The sequence below is a fragment of the Eleutherodactylus coqui genome, chromosome 4 (assembly GCF_035609145.1).
Source record: "Eleutherodactylus coqui strain aEleCoq1 chromosome 4, aEleCoq1.hap1, whole genome shotgun sequence".
Lineage (NCBI taxonomy): Eukaryota > Metazoa > Chordata > Amphibia > Anura > Eleutherodactylidae > Eleutherodactylus > Eleutherodactylus coqui.
The window spans coordinates 296,292,664-296,311,146 of record NC_089840.1 but is presented as its reverse complement, the minus strand read 5'-3'; the positions used below and the strand labels follow the sequence as shown (position 1 = coordinate 296,311,146).

Below are 18,483 nucleotides of genomic sequence, written 5' to 3'. Positions count from 1 at the left end.
GATGCCGTGACTAGACAGGAGGTGGTGGGGCATCTACTTATTTATCCCTTTCTACGTTTTGTTCGTTCTTGATTTTTTGAGCCAATTTGAAATACTTAAATTAAAAGCTACGTTTTAGGAATCCTTTCCAGTGACAATGGTAGCATACCCCTGTGAGTTCCCAGTATTTCCGATGAGGTCTGACTAAGGAAGAGTAGAGGGGGATAATTCCCTTATGTGATCTAGACTCTCTGCTTCTCTTAATACGTCCCAGAATTGTGTTTGCCTTTTTAGCTGCTGCATCACATTGTTGACTCATGTTCAGTCTATGATCTATTAGTATACCCAAGTCTTTTTCACATGTGTTGCTGCTTAGCCCAATTCCTCCCATTCTGTATGCGCTTTCTTCATTTTTCTTGCCCAGATGTAGGACTTTACATTTCTCCTTGTTAAATACCATTCTGCTAGTCGCCGCCCACTGTTCAAGCTTTTCTAGATCTTTCTGAATCCTCTCTCTCTTTCGAAGTGTTAGCTATCCCTCCTAGCTTTGTGTCATCGGCAAACTTGATCAGTTTTTCCTCAATTCCCTCCTCCAGAGCATTTATTAAAAAAATGTAACAACACTGGGCCCGGGACAGAGCCTTGTGCCCCACTTGACACTTGATTTTCCAACCATGTCTGATGTTGCTTCTGATCCCGCCCCCACACACACACATACGGGATACCACAACAATACCAGCAAAACATGCAATGTCACGAATGAGGGAGAAATGGTGTCCCTTTGTTTTAGAGGTGGTGGTGGGGTGCCTGCTGTCACCTCTCCGATGCTCCTATTGTCACTTTCATTTGCATAAAAGTAGCTGAAAATGGTATAGGCCAAATCCTGGTATTGTATCTATGTACTGAGTTTGGTTCTGCATTGTTTATCGTATTGGCTAGGTCCTGGTATTGTATCTATGTACTGAGTTTGGTTCTGCGCTGTGTTTATCGTATTGGCTAGGTCCTAGTATTGTATCTATGTACTTAGTTTGGTTCTGCGCTGTGTTTATCGTATTGGCTAGGTCCTAGTATTGTATCTATGTACTGAGTTTGGTTCTGTGCTGTGTTTATCATATGGGCTAGGTCCTGGTATTGTATCTATGTACTGAGTTTGGTTCTGTGCTGTGTTTATCATATGGGCTAGGTCCTGGTATTGTATCTATGTACTGGGTTTGGTTCTGTGCTGTGTTTATCATATGGGCTAGGTCCTGGTATTGTATCTATGTACTGAGTTTGGTTCTGTGCTGTGTTTATCATATGGGCTAGGTCCTGGTATTGTATCTATGTACTGAGTTTGGTTCTGTGCTGTGTTTATCATATGGGCTAGGTTCTGGTATTGTATCTATGTACTGAGTTTGGTTCTGTGCTGTGTTTATCGTATTGGCTAGGTCCTGGTATTGTATCTATGTACTGAGTTTGGTTCTGTGCTGTGTTTATCATATGGGCTAGGTCCTGGTATTGTATCTATGTACTGAGTTTGGTTCTGCGCTGTGTTTATCGTATGGGCTAGGTCCTGGTATTGTATCTATGTACTGAGTTTGGTTCTGTGCTGTGTTTATCATATGGGCTAGGTCCTGGTATTGTATCTATGTACTGAGTTTGGTTCTGTGCTGTGTTTATCGTATTGGCTAGGTTCTGGTATTGTATCTATGTACTGAGTTTGGTTCTCCACTGTTTATCGTATTGGCTAGGTCCTGGTATTGTATCTATGTACCGAGTTTGGTTCTGTGCTGTGTTAGTCGTATGGGCTAGGTCCTGGTATTGTCTCTATGTACTGAGTTTGGTTCTGTGCTGTTTATTGTATTGGCTAGGTCCTAGTATTGTATCTATGTACTGAGTTTGGTTCTGTGCTGTGTTTATCGTATTGGCTAGGTCCTGGTATTGTATCTATGTACTGAGTTTGGTTCTCCACTGTTTATCGTATAGCCTAGGTCCTGGTATTGTATCTATGTACTGAGTTTGGTTCTGTGCTGTGTTTATCATATGGGCTAGGTCCTGGTATTATATCTATGTACTGAGTTTGGTTCTGTGCTGTGTTTATCATATGGGCTAGGTCCTGGTATTGTATCTATGTACTGAGTTTGGTTCTGTGCTGTGTTTATCATATGGGCTAGGTCCTGGTATTGTATCTATGTACTGAGTTTGGTTCTGTGCTGTGTTTATCATATGGGCTAGGTCCTGGTATTGTATCTATGTACTGAGTTTGGTTCTGTGCTGTGTTTATCGTATTGGCTAGGCCCTGGTATTGTATCTATGTACTGAGTTTGGTCCTGCACTGTTTATCGTATGGGCTAGGTCCTGGTATTATATCTATGTACTGAGTTTGGTTCTGTGCTGTGTTTATCATATGGGCTAGGTCCTGGTATTGTATCTATGTACTGAGTTTGGTTCTGTGCTGTGTTTATCATATGGGCTAGGTCCTGGTATTGTATCTATGTACTGAGTTTGGTTCTGTGCTGTGTTAGTCGTATGGGCTAGGTCCTGGTATTGTCTCTATGTACTGAGTTTGGTTCTGTGCTGTGTTAGTCGTATTGGCTAGGTCCTGTTATTGTATCTATGTACTGAGCTTGGTTCTGCGCTGTGTTTATCGTATTGGCTAGGTCCTGGTATTGTATCTATGTACTGAGCTTGGTTCTGCGCTGTGTTTATCGTATTGGCTAGGTCCTGGTATTGTATCTATGTACTGAGTTTGCTTCTGTGCTGTGTTTATTGTATGGGCTAGGTCCTGGTATTGTATCTATGTACTGAGTTTGGTTCTGCGCGGTGTTTATCGTATGGGCTAGGTCCTGGTATTGTATCTATGTACTGAATTTGGTTCTGTGCTGTTTTTATCGTATGGGCTAGGTCCTGGTATTGTATCTATGTACTGAGTTTGGTTCTGCGCTGTGTTTATCGTATTGGCTAGGTCCTGGTATTGTCTCTATATACTGAGTTTGGTTCTGCGCTGTGTTTATCGTATGGGCTAGGTCCTGGTATTGTATCTATGTACTGAGTTTGGTTCTGCGCTGTGTTTATCGTATGGGCTAGGTCCTGGTTTTGTATCTATGTACTGAGCTTGGCTCTGTTGCTGCATTTAGGGGTGTCCTGTCATCACCTCTCCGATGCTACAGTTGTGATTTTCATTCGCACCGAAGCAGGTATAATTCATACCAAATTTCTTCTGCGTCCTGCGGGTGTGGGTCCCCAATGTGGTAATGCAGCCCCCCCCCCCGCCTGCCCACAGCAGCCAATGTCTGCACTGATGGCCGTGGGTGGTGGGTAGGGATTTAACTGTACAAAATTAGCACATGGGGACCCGACTAACTGGACTGATATCCATGAAGTGTGACTTGGGCTTACACTGCTACTTACGTGTTCCTGGCGGTTTTTGTTTTTAGCAGTGCACACGTGTCATAGATAGAGATGCAGACACACACACGCTTGTATACAGTATATACGTACTTATATGCTCCAGAATACGGGTATCTGGGAACTAGTGCAACGTCGAAGGAAACACAAAGCCTGTGCCGTAAGGCGAGGCGGAGAGGAATCTGCGGGATGTGAGCGGCTCCCGGCATTCAGTCTGCCTTCTGCGTACGTGACAAGTTATTGACACCCATGAGTCAGGATGAAGCCCTTCCCAGCCGGCGTCCCCCTCGGAAAGGCGGCAAAGTCCCGGCTCAGCGGGGATATAAATATTGTTCTCGTCCTTCTCACTTACAATTTCCAGGCGAGGCAGGATTTCTTTTCCCTCCCATCGCACCGACCTTTGAAATGCGCAGCCTACCATGCTGTTACCTGTTAGATCTAGTTTTTCTATCAAAATCCGGGTAGAATTTTTTTTTTGTCTTACTTCAGACGTCGGTGCGATGGGAGGGTAGCTCCAAGACCATCTTTGAAAACTGGTTTCAAAGTTAGAGGAGGCATAAAAGGAAGGGGAAGGAGGCCTTTTAGCGAGGAGAGATGCTGCTCTTTGCAGCAAAGCCTCCGCCGTCTAGTCAAGCGGAGACTGAAGTTATAGATAGGCGCCGAGTCCAGTAGGATTCCAGACAACTAGGAAGTAAGAAGGCGACGCGCAGGCTGGTGCCGGCCGATCTGTCATCTTCATAGACCCGGAGACACACGGCCGTCATCATGGAAGGATAGAACATATCCAAGGGGGAGGAGTCCCCAGAGGTGCATCCTATCAGAGGACAGCGCCGGAGCATTTAGATCAATGCAAAAATATTGTATTCAACAACACCGCAGTGACCGCAATACGCCTTTTATGGCGGTCACTAACGGGCTTTAAACCTGCACTTTCATCTTCTTAGGATGGTGGCTTGGCCGACTACTGACAGCGCGGCTCCTGCTCTAACCACTAGTACTGGAGAAACCTCGTAGTCCGGCAGTTTAACCCCTTAACTTGCCACAATCAGCAGATGATAGGGGGAGGGGCTTCTTCGGTCACCCATCAGCACCCCGCAGTGTGACTGCATGGTACTAGCAGGCTAAGGTGTGACAATGTCCTCCGTGTCTGCTATGTAACTCAGCCTATTAGGCCCCGCCTCCTGCAGAGTCTGATAGGCTGCTGCCATAGGCTGAGTAGAATGCAATACATAAGTAATGCAGTGCACTATCCCAGAGATTGAATGATCACGTCTTCAGGAAATGAAAAATTGGAACCCCAAGTAGCAGTTTCGGTGTTTGCTGAGCTCTGAGTGCGGAGCGTGGGGTATGGGGAGGTGAAAGGAGAACGGAGTAAACTGAAATACGCAGCAGATTTTGACGGGATTTTTTGATGCAGAAACACTGTGGTGTGAAAAATGTGCAGCATTTTCGTTACATCTCAGCGTAACCCGAAGGAGCTATTCAGAACCTATCTGCAGGCACAGACCATCAACAGCGGGTCCGTGGGCGTCCGACTCCACCCACCAGCTGATTAATGGCACATAGACACATCCAATTGAAGTGAATGGGACTGAGCTGCAATACCATGCACAGCCACAAGGTGATGCACAGTGCTGTCCCTGGTATACAATGAGGAGACTGTAGTTCTTCCTCGAGTGGCACAGCCCCTTCAACCAGGTGATTGGCAGAGGTGGCACGAATTGGATCCTCCCCGTCCGATAGATTATCTATCCTCTAAGTCATGGAAAACTCTTTATAAGTACAGCGCCATTTATTCCACCATACATACAGCCATTTTGGACTTATTAGCCCTCCGTGGGTATAGGCGGCCGGAACTGGGAGTACAAATCCGAAGCACCACTGAGGAGATACAGTATTAACTAGTTCCCTTCCACTAATGCCTACAGTGACGAGCTCTGCTGATGTGCAGTTCCTACTTTTGGTCTATAGGTGTCACTTTTCTGAATTTCCCTCTCATTAGTTTTACTAGTCGGCACACGGGTTTGAGATTCGCCATGGCGATGCATTGAGGTTTGGGATATGCTTTGGCCGAACTCACAAATATATCAATCAAGTAGCAATTGCAAACCCCCCCTCAAACCCCTCCCCCCCCCCCCCCCGAGGCCGCGGTGATACATAACGAGCGCTTCCCTCTAAAGGAAAATTATCTGGAAAAGTTTCAGACGTCTTCATACGAATCTCTTAATTCGAATTTTAAACTAAGCGTTGTTGTCAGTCTGTAAGCAGAGCGTTCCGCGTACCGCGTCAATGTGACAAGCGGGATTGTCTCGCAAGCGCGCTATTTATGAACACATCAGTGAGCCCACCGCTGCCATCATTACACGCTGAGAACGAAAAGCGAGTGTCAAACCTCAAGCACTGACAATTCACTAATTTCCACATTATGGAACAAAACTGCTGCGCACTTTAGCAGGACCGGGAACCGCTGACAGCTGATTAGTGAGGCAATGCCACAGGGAGGCTCATGGAAGCGCGCCCGCCGCAGCGCCATTTGGTCAATTAATTTATTAGTAGTTCTCATTTGTTTTTTCCTCCAAGAGGAAGATATACAAAGCGAAGCTCCTGCTGCTGGAATCATAATAGCAGGTCCTGTACTCCAGTCACACCCAGAGCTGCAAGCAAAGTTCTGTCCATCTCCCGTTTATCTCCCGCAATGTGCTGTTTTAGGGTGCGAGAGGTTAGAGGTGAGCCGCCCAGATCATGCTGCTCGCTCCCAAGAGATGACTGCAGCTCTGGATGTAACTGGAATGTGATATATACTGATTGTGAGGGCCATTGGACAGCTGGAATCTAAAAGGATGATTAATGCAGAACTCTCCTTGCATTTTGTCTTCTACTCCAGTCACAGCCACAGCTGCACTCAAATTCAGCTGGTCTCCGGGTAGTTCAGTGCAACGATGCAGAAGTAGTGCTTACAGGAAAACACTAGAGATCTCCTAAGGAGCGACAGCACATAGCTCATACAGCTCTGCAACCACTGCAATCTAACTGCAGCTTTGGATGTGACCGGAGTACAAGACACAATGATACTCAATGCAAGACTGCAAAAGAAAGGATTTACAAAGTCACTCAATATTACAGTATAATTAGATTGTAACAAGATGTAACGATAAACTAAACTTAATTAGACCAATCGTCATTAACCCCTTCAGGACCAGAGAGGTTTCTTTTTCGCACTCCAGTCTTCCAAGAGCTATACGTTTTTCACGTTCCCGCTGACACGGCCGCAGGATGATTTTTGCTTTTTTCACAGAAGGAGTTGATACCGTTTAATGTACAGAAAAAACGTTAGCATTTTTAAAATGGGACACATATAATTGCGCCATTTTGGGGGGTTTCGTTTTTAGTGGATTTACAGTGCTGAAAAAAAAATGACACGAACTTTGCTGCACGATTACAGGGATCTCAGTTCTGATCGGCTCAGATCTACTTGGGGTTATGGAATCATTTTCTGGTCAATTTCAAAGCCTGTGTGATGCTGTTACATAGATCTACTACAGAGACGGCCCTCCGACCACAGGCACTGATGATCACACAGCTACAATAGAGGAGATCACAGCTCATTGTATATTTATAGAGAAGGTAATAATAACACTGCACCCCCTGCAGCTAGAATGGTATAACCCTTGCTAATGCATCATGGTGGCTGACAGGGGGCTGCACTGCATGGAAGTGCCTGGAATACACAGAGAAGACCTCCAGAGTGACCAGCAATCAGATGAGGGGCAGGCATGGAGCGGCCCTTTACACAAAAATGTCTTTCCATTGAGTCAGAGAGCCATAACGGTGTAATGTTTTCATCACATAATAGTTTGGACTTTTACGTAAATGGTGATACCGAATATGTGCGTGTGGGGGGGGGGGGGGGGGGACACACGACGATACAGATTGTTTATAGCGAAAACAGGAATTCTTGTTTTGGGGTTTTTTGTTTCAATTATTAATATTTTTACATTTTTTTTGCTTTCGGTTTGTAAAAAACATATTTTTTACATTTTTATTAAGAAGGGTCAAATCCACCCCCCCCCACACCCTCCCCCCGCTAACAGCATCTAAAGAGTTAATTGTCACAAACAGAGCAAACTCTGGTAGCCGCTGGGTATGGGGCGGGCTCGGCTCCCCTGGTCCTCGGATCCTCAGGTGTCAATAAAGAGAATTTGCCTTTAACAGGCCGCTTTCACACGGCCGAGACAACCGCGCTAGGTTTGTGCGCTGCGAGACGCACGAATACGATTCTTTTGAATGGGTCCATATACATGAGCAATTTTTTCCCCCTAACATCATAGCGTGAGGAAAAAAAAAATTAAAAAATGGCGGCCTGCCCAATGTTTGGGGGTCCCTCGGAACGCCTCGCTCATCGTTTTTAATGTGGCCAGAAAACACATTTCCCGGCGCTGTGAGGTTTCCTATTGAAGACAATGGGAGATACTTGAGCCATCCCGGAGGATCACGACTGCGCTGGAGTGAAGGGAGGCGTTTTTTGGTCCTGCATCCGCGGGGGCATTGCATGTTCTCGAGCGGCCCGATATTGCACTCGCTCATGTGAGATTGCCCTTAGGCCTCCTGCACACGGGTGACACATCTCCATTCGGATGGATTTGCTGCAGAGATTTTGTAAGCAATTCTGCCCCATATGAACCTCACAGACATCCACCGGCCGCCCTTCATCACCCGCCATCTCGCAGCATTGGACTCCTTTGTAAACCGCAGTAGTTTGTTGCAGCGTATATTCCACTCGGTGATGAACCCATTCTGCAGAAAACTCGGTCCCTGCGGACAGGAAGCTTCTTGTAGTCTCTGCAGATTAGATGGAGGTGCTGACATGTTCTGACCGGCTCACAGGAAGGGGTCAGCAATTCATGCTGCTTGCACCTAATTCTGACCTCCCATCAGCAACATAAATCTGGCTCCATCTGACCAGGAGATGTTTTCTCGCTGCTCAGTGATACAAGTTTTGCGCTCTTTTGCCTGCTGGAGTCTCCTTTCTGTTTCTCTTAGACATAATGGCGCTGGAACTGGTCGTCCGCTGTTATACCATCCGTGCGGAGGAACGGCGAGTTGTGCGTTCGGACACGTTAGTTGGAGCTCCAGCGTTGTATTCAGCTGACTGTGCAGCCTGTTGGTCAGAACGATTCCTGACATCCTCCTCCGACCCCTTTCAGTGATGAGTTGTTTCCGTCCACAGGACCCCCTTCTGCTGGATGTTTTCCTCGGTCACGCCATTCTCGGTATACTCTCCACCCCCTTACATGAGAAACCCCCCGTGGTTGGCAGTGAGACCGCGGCTAGTCTAGCACAGATGACCAACCTCGTTGGCAGTTGCTCCGATCGCTGGATTTCTGCAGCTGCCCTTGAAGGTTGCATTTGGTAGGACTTACTGGTTAAATCAGTTACTCAAGCGAGCATCGCTCTTCGAGTACCTGCTTACTGGTTCGAGCGTGTCCGGGGGGTGGCGGGGGGGAAGAGTGAGAGAGATCTCTCTTTCTCTCTCTCTACCCTCCCGCTCACCCCCGCCGCCCCACCCGAGCCTGCTCGGACCAGTAAGCAGTCACTCGAGAAGAGCGATGCCCACTCATCTCTAGTAAGCATCAGTACACAACTGCAGAATCTGGATCTTCGCCAGCGGTACAGCATAATATATATATATATAGGCTTAATCCCTGGCAACACAGGAGCAGAAAGACAGAACGAAGTACAAGCCATAAAGTATAAAGTGATGTCGAAACTAGGAAACACAGAATTACTGTGGGGGAGGGGTGCAATCCGCTGTGCTCCATTATGGAATATATGACCCTGCCCGTCCTGAACTTTGAAGTGGGACATAAATGTTTGATACTTTCTTGTACGGCAGGACACTTACCGGTCTCCACCGCTATCTGGTATCCGGCCTCCAGCCTCCGCGATGACCGCTCCAGCCGCTCCGTATTATCCAGCAGATGAGCCCTCTGCAAGAAAAATAAAAAAAAGGTAGAAAATAAAACACAAATTCTGCAAAGCTCAAAGCAAGGTGTCAGGTGGAGGTCCACCGATGTCGCTTCCTTAATTAATCAATTAAAATGTTAGAATGTAAAACTCTGGAAGGAGGCAAAGACTTTCAAGTGTTAAGCCAGAACACGTCCCCCCCGCGGGTGCCGGAGCCTCTGATCGAGGCAGAAGGTGGGCGAGGGCCTCCGCTAGGTAGGAATTAAACCCTTTGGCTTCCTTTAAAGATGCTAAAGACTTTCAATGCAGGATGGTTCTTGGTAGCAAATTATCCTATTTCTTATCTTTATACTTAATAATTAGGAAAGGAGATGAAGCCTCCATGTCTGACACTCCCAGGCTGCTTACGAGGCGTTGTTACGTGTCGGCGGCGCTCGCCTCTCAAGGGTTCAGAGATTAAGAAGTTACCGAGTCACTGGAAGAGATGAAATGAATGTGTAGTTGGGAGTTTATCTGCAATTCTGCTCAGGTAACGCGCTCATAGGCAGAGGGATGCAATTTGGATTTCTCCCCTTCTTAAAAATAATGCCCCAGCTAAAAATGAAGCTGTTTGCACTCTAGACTTCAATTTGTAAAATTGGAAGTAACCGTCTGCCGCCTACCACTGACAGCCATACTAGTACTCAGGGGACTCGGTCATCTATACGATCCTCCCTCTCTGCTTTCCCTGATGCCTACCATTGACAGCCATACTAGTACTCAGGGGACTCAGTCATCTATAGGAGCCTCCCTCTCTGCTATCCCTGGTGCCTACCATTGACAGCCATACTAGTTCTCAGGGGACTCGGTCACCCATAGTTACTCCCTCAGCCCTCCCAGTTTTATGGAACTAAGTCCATCCATATATTCCTACCCCCTCTCAGTTTTCCCTGTTGTCTACCATTGTTAGCCATACTACTTCTCATGGGACTTTGTTACTCATAGGTTACTTTGTCTCAGCTTTAACTGGCACCTAACAGGTTACCTCCTCTTGGCTTTTCCTGGTGCCTACACTTCTTAGCCATACTAGTTTTCATGGGACTCTGTCACCCATAGGACACCCCTTCTCCCTCTCAATTTCCCTTGACAGCCAATACTTGGAACTTTAAAAAGGAAGCGAGGGACAAAGCAAAGCAAAGGAAAAGAAAGGGAGGGACAAAGCAAAGCAAAGGAAAAGAAAGGGAGGGACAAAGCAAAGCAAAGGAAAAGAAAGGGAGGGACAAAGCAAAGCAAAGGAAAAGAAAGGGAGGGACAAAGCAAAGCAAAGGAAAAGAAAGGGAGGGACAAAGCAAAGGAAAAGAAAGGGAGGGACGAAGCAAAGGAAAAGAAAGGGAGGGACAAAGCAAAGGAAAAGAAAGGAAAGGACAAAGCAAAGCAAAGGAAAAGAAAGGAAGGGACAAAGTAAAGGAAAAGAAAGGGAGGGAGAAAGGAAAAGACAGAGCAAGCAAAGGAAAGGAAAAGAAAGGGAGGGAGAAAGCAAAGAAAAGGAAAGGAAAGACAGAGAAAGCAAAGGACAGGAAAAGAAAGAGAGGGACAAAGCAAAGGAAAGGAAAAGAAAGGGAGGGACAAAGCAAAGGAAAAGAAAGGAAGGGACAAAGCAAAGCAAAGAAAAAAGAAAGGGAGGGACAAAGCAAAGCAAAGAAAAAAGAAAGGGAGGGACAAAGAAAAGCAAAGGAAAATAAAGGGAGGGACAGAGGAAAGGAAAGGAAAGACAGAGAAAGCAAAGGAAAGGAAAAGAAAGGGAGGGAGAAAACAAAGGAAAATAAAAGACAGGAAGGGAGAAAGCAAACGAAAAGAAAAGGGAAAGGAAAGGAGGAAGGCAGAAAGGGAAAGGAAAGAAGGAAGGCAGAAAGGGAAAGGAAAGGAGGAAGGCAGAAAGGGAAAGGAAAGGAGGAAGGCAGGGAAAGAAGGAAGGGAGGAATGGGAAAGGAAAGGATAAAGGCAGAAAGGGAAAGGAAAGGAGGAAGGCAGAAAAGGAAAGGAGGAAGGCAGAAAAGGAAAGGAGGAAGGGAGGAATGGGAAAGGAAAGGAAAAAGGCAGAAAGGGAAAGGAAAGGAAAAAGGCAGAAAGGGAAAGGAAAGGAAAAAGGCAGAAAGGGAAAGGAAAGGAAAAAGGCAGAAAGGGAAAGGAAAGGAAAAAGGCAGAAAGGGAAAGGAAAGGAAAAAGGCAGAAAGGGAAAGGAAAGGAGGAAGGAAGGAAGGGAAAGGAGGAAGGAAGGAAGGGAAAGGAGGAAGGAAGAAAGGGAAAGGAAAGGAGGAAGGAAGAAAGAGAAAGGAAAGGAGGAAGAAAGAAAGAGAAAGGAAAGGAGGAAGGAAGAAAGAGAAAGGAAAGGGGGAAGGAAGAAAGGGAAAGGAAAGGAGGAGGGAGGAAAGGTAAAGGAAAGGAGGAGGGAGGAAAGGGAAAGGAAAGGAGGATGGAGGAAAGGGAAAGGAAAGGAGGAAGGAAGGGAAAGAAGGAAGGGAGGAATGGGAAAGGAAAGGAAAAAGGCAGAAAGGGAAAGGAAAGGAGGAAGGAAGGAAGGGAAAGGAAAGGAGGAAGGAAGGGAAAGGAAAGGAGGAAGGAAGAAAGAGAAAGGAAAGGAGGAAGGAAGAAAGAGAAAGGAAAGGAGGAAGGAAGAAAGAGAAAGGAAAGGAGGAAGGAAGAAAGGGAAAGGAAAGGAGGAAGGAAGAAAGGGAAAGGAAAGGAGGAAGGAAGAAAGGGAAAGGAAAGGAGGAAGGAAGAAAGGGAAAGGAGGAAGGAAGGAAAAGGAAAGGAGGAAGGAAGAAATGGAAAGGAAAGAAGGAAGAAAGGGAAAGGAGGAAGGAAGGAAAAGGAAAGGAGGAAGGAAGAAATGGAAAGGAAAGAAGGAAGGAAGAAAGGGAAAGGAGGAAGGAAGGAAAAGGAAAGGAGGAAGGAAGAAAGGGAAAGGAAAGGAGGAAGAAAGAAAGAGAAAGGAAAGGAGGAAGAAAGAAAGAGAAAGGAAAGGAGGAAGGAAGAAAGGGAAAGGAAAGGAGGAAGAAAGAAAGAGAAAGGAAAGGAGGAAGGAAGAAAGGGAAAGGAAAGGAGGAGGGAGGAAAGGGAAAGGAAAGGAGGAGGGAGGAAAGAAGGGAAAGGAAAGGAGGAAGGAAGAAAGGGAAAGGAAAGGAGGAAGGAAGAAAGGGAAAGGAAAGGAGGAAGGAAGAAAGGGAAAGGAAAGGAGGAAGGAAGAAAGGGAAAGGAGGAAGGAAGAAAGGGAAAGGAGGAAGGAAGAAAGGGAAAGGAGGAAGGAAGAAAGGGAAAGGAGGAAGGAAGGAAAAGGAAAGGAGGAAGGAAGGAAAAGGAAAGGAGGAAGGAAGGAAAAGGAAAGGAGGAAGGAAGAAATGGAAAGGAAATGAGGAAGGAAGAAAGGGAAAGGAGGAAGGAAGGAAGGGAAAGGAGGAAGGAAGGAAGGGAAAGGAGGAAGGAAGGAAGGGAAAGGAGGAAGGAAGGAAAAGGAAAGGAGGAAGGAAGAAAGGGAAAGGAAAGGAGGAAGAAAGAAAGAGAAAGGAACGGAGGAAGGAAGAAAGAGAAAGGAAAGGAGGAAGGAAGAAAGGGAAAGGAAAGGAGGAAGGAAGAAAGGGAAAGGAAAGGAGGAAGGAAGAAAGGGAAAGGAAAGGAGGAAGGAAGAAAGGGAAAGGAAAGGAGGAAGGAAGAAAGGGAAAGGAGGAAGGAAGGAAAAGGAAAGGAGGAAGGAAGAAATGGAAAGGAAAGAAGGAAGGAAGAAAGGGAAAGGAGGAAGGAAGGAAAAGGAAAGGAGGAAGGAAGAAATGGAAAGGAAAGAAGGAAGGAAGAAAGGGAAAGGAGGAAGGAAGAAATGGAAAGGAAAGAAGGAAGGAAGAAAGGGAAAGGAGGAAGGAAGGAAAAGGAAAGGAGGAAGGAAGAAAGGGAAAGGAAAGGAGGAAGAAAGAAAGAGAAAGGAAAGGAGGAAGGAAGAAAGGGAAAGGAAAGGAGGAAGAAAGAAAGAGAAAGGAAAGGAGGAAGGAAGAAAGGGAAAGGAAAGGAGGAGGGAGGAAAGGGAAAGGAAAGGAGGAGGGAGGAAAGAAGGGAAAGGAAAGGAGGAAGGAAGAAAGGGAAAGGAAAGGAGGAAGGAAGAAAGGGAAATGAAAGGAGGAAGGAAGAAAGGGAAAGGAGGAAGGAAGAAAGGGAAAGGAGGAAGGAAGAAAGGGAAAGGAGGAAGGAAGAAAGGGAAAGGAGGAAGGAAGGAAAAGGAAAGGAGGAAGGAAGGAAAAGGAAAGTAGGAAGGAAGAAATGGAAAGGAAAGAAGGAAGGAAGAAAGGGAAAGGAGGAAGGAAGGAAGGGAAAGGAGGAAGGAAGGAAGGGAAAGGAGGAAGGAAGGAAAAGGAAAGGAGGAAGGAAGAAAGGGAAAGGAAAGGAGGAAGAAAGAAAGAGAAAGGAAAGGAGGAAGGAAGAAAGGGAAAGGAGAGGAGGAAGGGAGGGAAAGGAGAGGAGGAAGGGAGGGAAGGAGGAAGGAAGGGAGGGAGGGAGGGAGGAAGGGGGGATGAAGAAAGGAAGAGGAAAGGAAGGGGAAGGGAAGGAGGGATGAAGGAAGGAAGAGGAAAGGAAGGGAAGGAAGGAGGGAAGGGTGAAGGAAGGGAGGGGGAAAGGAAGGAAGGAAGGGGGGAAGGAAGGAAGGGAGGAATGGGAAAGGAAAGGAGGAAGGAAGGAAGAGAGGAATGGGAAAGGAAAGGAGGAAGGAAGAAGAGAGGGAAAGGAGAGGAGGAAGGGAGGAAAGGAGAGGAGGAAGGGAGGGAAAGGAGAGGAGGAAGGGAGGGAAAGGAGAGGAGGAAGGGAGGGAAGGAGGAAGGAAGGGAAGGAGGAAGGAAGGGAAGGAGGAAGGAAGGGAGGGAGGTAGAAAGGAAGGAAGGGAGGGAGGGAGGGAGGAAGGAAGGGGGGATGAAGGAAGGAAGGGGGGATGAAGGAAGGAAGAGGAAAGGAAGGGAAGGGAAGGAGGGATGAAGGAAGGAAGGGGAAGGGAAGGAGGGATGAAGGAAGGAAGAGGAAAGGAAGGGAAAGGAAGGAGGGAAGGGTGAAAGGAAGGGAGGGTGAAAGGAAGGAAGGAAGGGGGAAAGGAAGGAAGGGAGGAATGGGAAAGGAAAGGAGGAAGGAAGGAAGAGAGGGAAAGGAGAGGAGGAAGGGAGGGAAAGGAGAGGAGGAAGGGAGGGAAATGGAGGAGGAAGGAAGGGAAAGGAGAGGAGGAAGGAAGGGAAAGGAAAGGAGGGAGGAAGGGGGATGAAGGAAGAAAGAGGAAAGGAAGGGAAAGGAAGGAGGAAGGGGGAAAGGAAGGAGGAAGGGGGGAAAGGAAGCAGGGAAGGGGAAAGGAAGGAAGGAAGGGGGGAAAGGAAGGAAAGAGGGGGGGGAAGGAAGGAAAGAAGGGGGGGAAAGGAAGGAAAGAAGGGGGGAGGAAGGAAAGAAGGGGGGAAAGGAAGGAAAGAAGGGGGCGAAAGGAAGGAAAGAAGGGGGGAAAGGAAGGAAAGAAGGGGAAAGGAAGGAAGAAGGGGGAAAGGAAGGAAGAAGGGGGGAAAGGAAGGAAGGGGGGAAAGGACGGAAGGGGGAAAGGAAGGAAGGGGGAAAGGAAGGAAGGAAGGAAGGGGGAAAGGAAGGAAGGAAGGGGGAAAGGAAGGAAGGAAGGGGGAAAGGAAGGAAGGAAGGAAGAGGGAAAGGAAGGAAGGAAGGAGGGGGAAAGGAAGGAAAGAAGGGGGGAGGAAGGAAAGAAGGGGGGAAAGGAAGGAAAGAAGGGGGGGAAAGGAAGGAAAGAAGGGGGGAGGAAGGAAAGAAGGGGGAAAGGAAGGAAAGAAGGGGGGAAAGGAAGGAAAGAAGGGGGAGGAAAGGAAGGAAAGAAGGGGGAAAGGAAGGAAAGAAGGGGGAAAGGAAGGAAAGAAGGGGGGAAAGGAAGGAAGGGGGGAAAGGACGGAAGGGGGAAAGGAAGGAAGGAAGGGGGAAGGAAGGAAGGAAGGAAGGGGGGAAAGGACGGAAGGGGGAAAGGAAGGAAGGAAGGGGGAAAGGAAGGAAGGAAGGGGGAAAGGAAGGAAGGAAGGAAGGGGGAAAGGAAGGAAGGAAGGAAGGGGGAAAGGAAGGAAGGAAGGAAAGGGGGAAAGGAAGGAAGGAAGGGGGAAAGGAAGGAAGGGGAAAGGAAGGAAGGAAGGAAGGGGGAAAGGAAGGAAGGAAGGGGGAAGGAAGGAAGAAGGGGGAAAGGAAGGAAGGAAGGGGGAAAGGAAGGAAGGAAGGAAGGGGAAGGAAGGAAGGAAGGAAGGGGGAAAGGAAGGAAGAAGGGGGAAAGGAAGGAAGGAAGGGGGAAAGGAAGGAAGGAAGGAAGGAAGGAAGGAAGGAAGGAAGGAAGAGGGAAAGGAAGGAAGAAGGGGAAAGGAAGGAAGGAAGGGGGAAGGAAGGAAGGAAGGGGGAAAGGAAGGAAGGAAGGGGGAAAGGAAGGAAGGAAGGAAGAGGGAAAGGAAGGAAGGAAGGGAAAGGAGGAAGGAAGGGAAAGGAGGGAGGGAGGAAGGGGGGATGAAGAAGAAAGAGGAAAGGAAGGGAAAGGAAGGAAGGGAAGGAAGGGGGAAGGAAGGAAGGAAGAAGGGGGGAAAGGAAGGAGAAGGAAGAAGGAAAGGAAGAAAGAAGGGAAGGAAAGGGAAGGAAGAAGGGGGGAAAGGAAGGAAGAAGGGGGAAAGGAAGGAAAGAAGGGGGAAGGAAGGAAGAAGGGGAAGGAAGGAAGAAGGGGGGAAAGGAAGGAAGAAGGGTGGAAGGAAGGAAAGGAAGGGAAGAAGGGGGAAGGAAGGAAGGAAGGAAGGGGAAAGGAAGGAAGGAAGGGGAAGGAAGGAAGGAAGGGGGAAAGGAAAGGAAGAAGGAAGGAAGGAAGGAAAGGAAGGAAGGAAGGAAGGAAGGAAGGAAGGAAGGAAGAGGAAGGAAGGAAGGAAGGAGGAAGGAAGGAAGGAAGGAAGGAAGGGAAGGAAGGAAGGAAAGGGGGTCTTTGTCGTTCGTTCGTTCCTTGTCTGGATTGCTTTCCCTTCCTTCCTCCTTCCTCTTTCCTTGCCTTCCTTGTGGAAGAAGGAAGGAAAGGAAGGAAGGAAGGGAAAGGAAGGAAGGAAGGGAAGGAAGGAAGGAAGGAAGGGAGAGGAAGGAAGGAAGGAAGAAGAGGGGAAAGGAGAAGGAAGGAAAGGAAGGAAGGAAGGAAGGAAGAAGGAAGGAAGGAAGAAGGAAGGAAGGAGAAGGGGGAAAGGAAGGAAGGAAGGGGAAAGGAAGGAAGGAAGGGGAAAGGAAGGAAGGGGGAAGGAAGGAAGGAAGGGGAAGGAAGGAAGGGAAGGAAGGAAGGAAGGGGGAAGGAAGGAAGGGGGAAAGGAAGGAAGGAAGGGGGAAAGGAAGGAAGGAAGGAAGGGGGAAAGGAAGGAAGGAAGGGGAAGGAAGGAAGGAAGGGGAAAGGAAGGAAGGAAGGGGAAAGGAAGGAAGGAAGGGGGAAAGGAAGGAAGGAAGGAAGGGGAAAGGAAGGAAGGAAGGGGGAAAGGAAGGAAGGAAGGGGGAAAGGAAGGAAGGAAGGGGGAAGGAAGGAAGGAAGGGGAAGGAAGGAAAGAAGGGGGAAAGGAAGGAAGGGGGAAGGAAGGAAAGAAGGGGAAAGGAAGGAAGGAAAGAAGGAAGGGAGGAATGGGAAAGTAAAGGAGGAAGGAAGGGAGGGAAAGGAGAGGAGGAAGAGGAGGGAAAGGAGAGGAGGAAGGAAGGGAGGAAAGGAGAGGAGGAAGGAAGGGAGGGAAAGGAGAGGAGGAAGGAAGGGAGGGAAAGGAGAGGAGGAAAGAAGGGAAAGGAGAGGAGGAAAGAAGGGAAAGGAGGAAGGGAGGAAGGGAAAGGAGAAAGTAAGGGAGGGAGGGAGGAAGGGAAAAGGAAGGAAGAGGAAAGGAAGGAGGGAAGGGGAAAGGAAGGAGGGAAGGGGGAAAGGAAGGAGGGAAGGGGAAAAGGAAGGAGGGAAGGGGAAAAAGGAAGGAGGGAAGGGGAAAAGGAAAGAGGGAAGGGGGAAAGGAAAGAGGGAAGGGGAAAAGGAAGGAAGGGGGAAAGGTGAAAGGAAAGGAGGAAGGAAGGAAGGAAGGGGAAAGGAAGAAGGAAGGAAGGGGAAAGGAGAAGGAAGGAAGGGGAAAGGAAGAAGGAAGGAAGGAAGGGGAAAGGAAGAAGGAAGGAGGAAGGAAGGAAGGGGAAAGGAGGAAGGAAGGGAGGAATGGAGGAAGGGGAAAAAAGAGGAAAGTAAGGGAAAGGAGGGGAAAGGAAAGAAGGAAGGAAAGAATGGATGAAAGGAACGAAGGAAGGAAGGATATGAGGAAAGGAAAGTATTAAAGGAGGAAAGAAAGGGAAGAAAAGGAGAGAAAAGCAAAAAGGGAAAGGAAAAGGCAAGCAGGAAAGGGAAAGGCAAGCAGGAAAGGAAAAGGCAAGCAGGAAAGGAAAAGGCAAGCAGGAAAGGAAAAGGCAAGCAGGAAAGGAAAAGGAAAGATGGAAAGGAAACAGGAAAAGGAAATGTAATGAAGGGGAAAAAAGGGAAAGAAGGGAAAAAAGGGAAAGAAAGGAAGGTAGGGTGGGAGGAACTGTCAAAAAGTGCAAGCTCTTGTGCCAAGTGAGCTTTCTGCATGAGTCATTTGTGAAGCAGAGATGTAAATAAGACAGCAACTTAGTATCCTTATTAGTAATGCCTAATGCACCCACGACAACAGCCTCATTGTCAACATGCAACACTACTGCCGGCGGTGATATAATCAGCTCTCTTGATTGCAAGCTCTGTGTCACAGCCATGGTCTTTGGTTTGCATTCACCCTCCTTGTACTAATGCATACAAACAATTCATGACAGAAGAAGAGAATGGGATCTCCTAGTCCCCCACCCCCTCCTCTCCTTCTGCTAGGTCTAAAAATTAAAATAAAACCGTACCGCGTGACAGATGCTGCTTCAATGCGAGAAAAGAAGAGGCCTGAATCCTAATAAATAATAACAATAATTCTAATGACGATGATGAAAAAAGGAGGCGTTGCGCATTTAATGTGAGTGGATGTCTTGTGAAGCGAGACCCCCGGCTCTAATGAGCCCCTGCGGATGGCAGGCATGCGAGCGGTATTGACACACACACTTAAGTTAATACACCTAGACCAGTGTCTA

At 47.7% G+C, this 18,483-nt stretch overlaps 1 protein-coding gene across 4 annotated transcripts in view; it reads right to left on the bottom strand.

Annotated features, from left to right (window-relative positions):
* The window catches only part of VTI1A (vesicle transport through interaction with t-SNAREs 1A), a 468,860-nt gene that overhangs the window by 297,106 nt on the left and 153,271 nt on the right, over positions 1-18,483 (bottom strand). For all 4 annotated transcript variants that reach the window (XM_066601427.1, XM_066601425.1, XM_066601428.1 and 1 more), the window contains one exon: positions 9,269-9,353. In XM_066601427.1, coding sequence (XP_066457524.1) covers positions 9,269-9,353 — 85 coding nt within the window. The remainder of the gene's footprint in view (positions 1-9,268; positions 9,354-18,483) is intronic.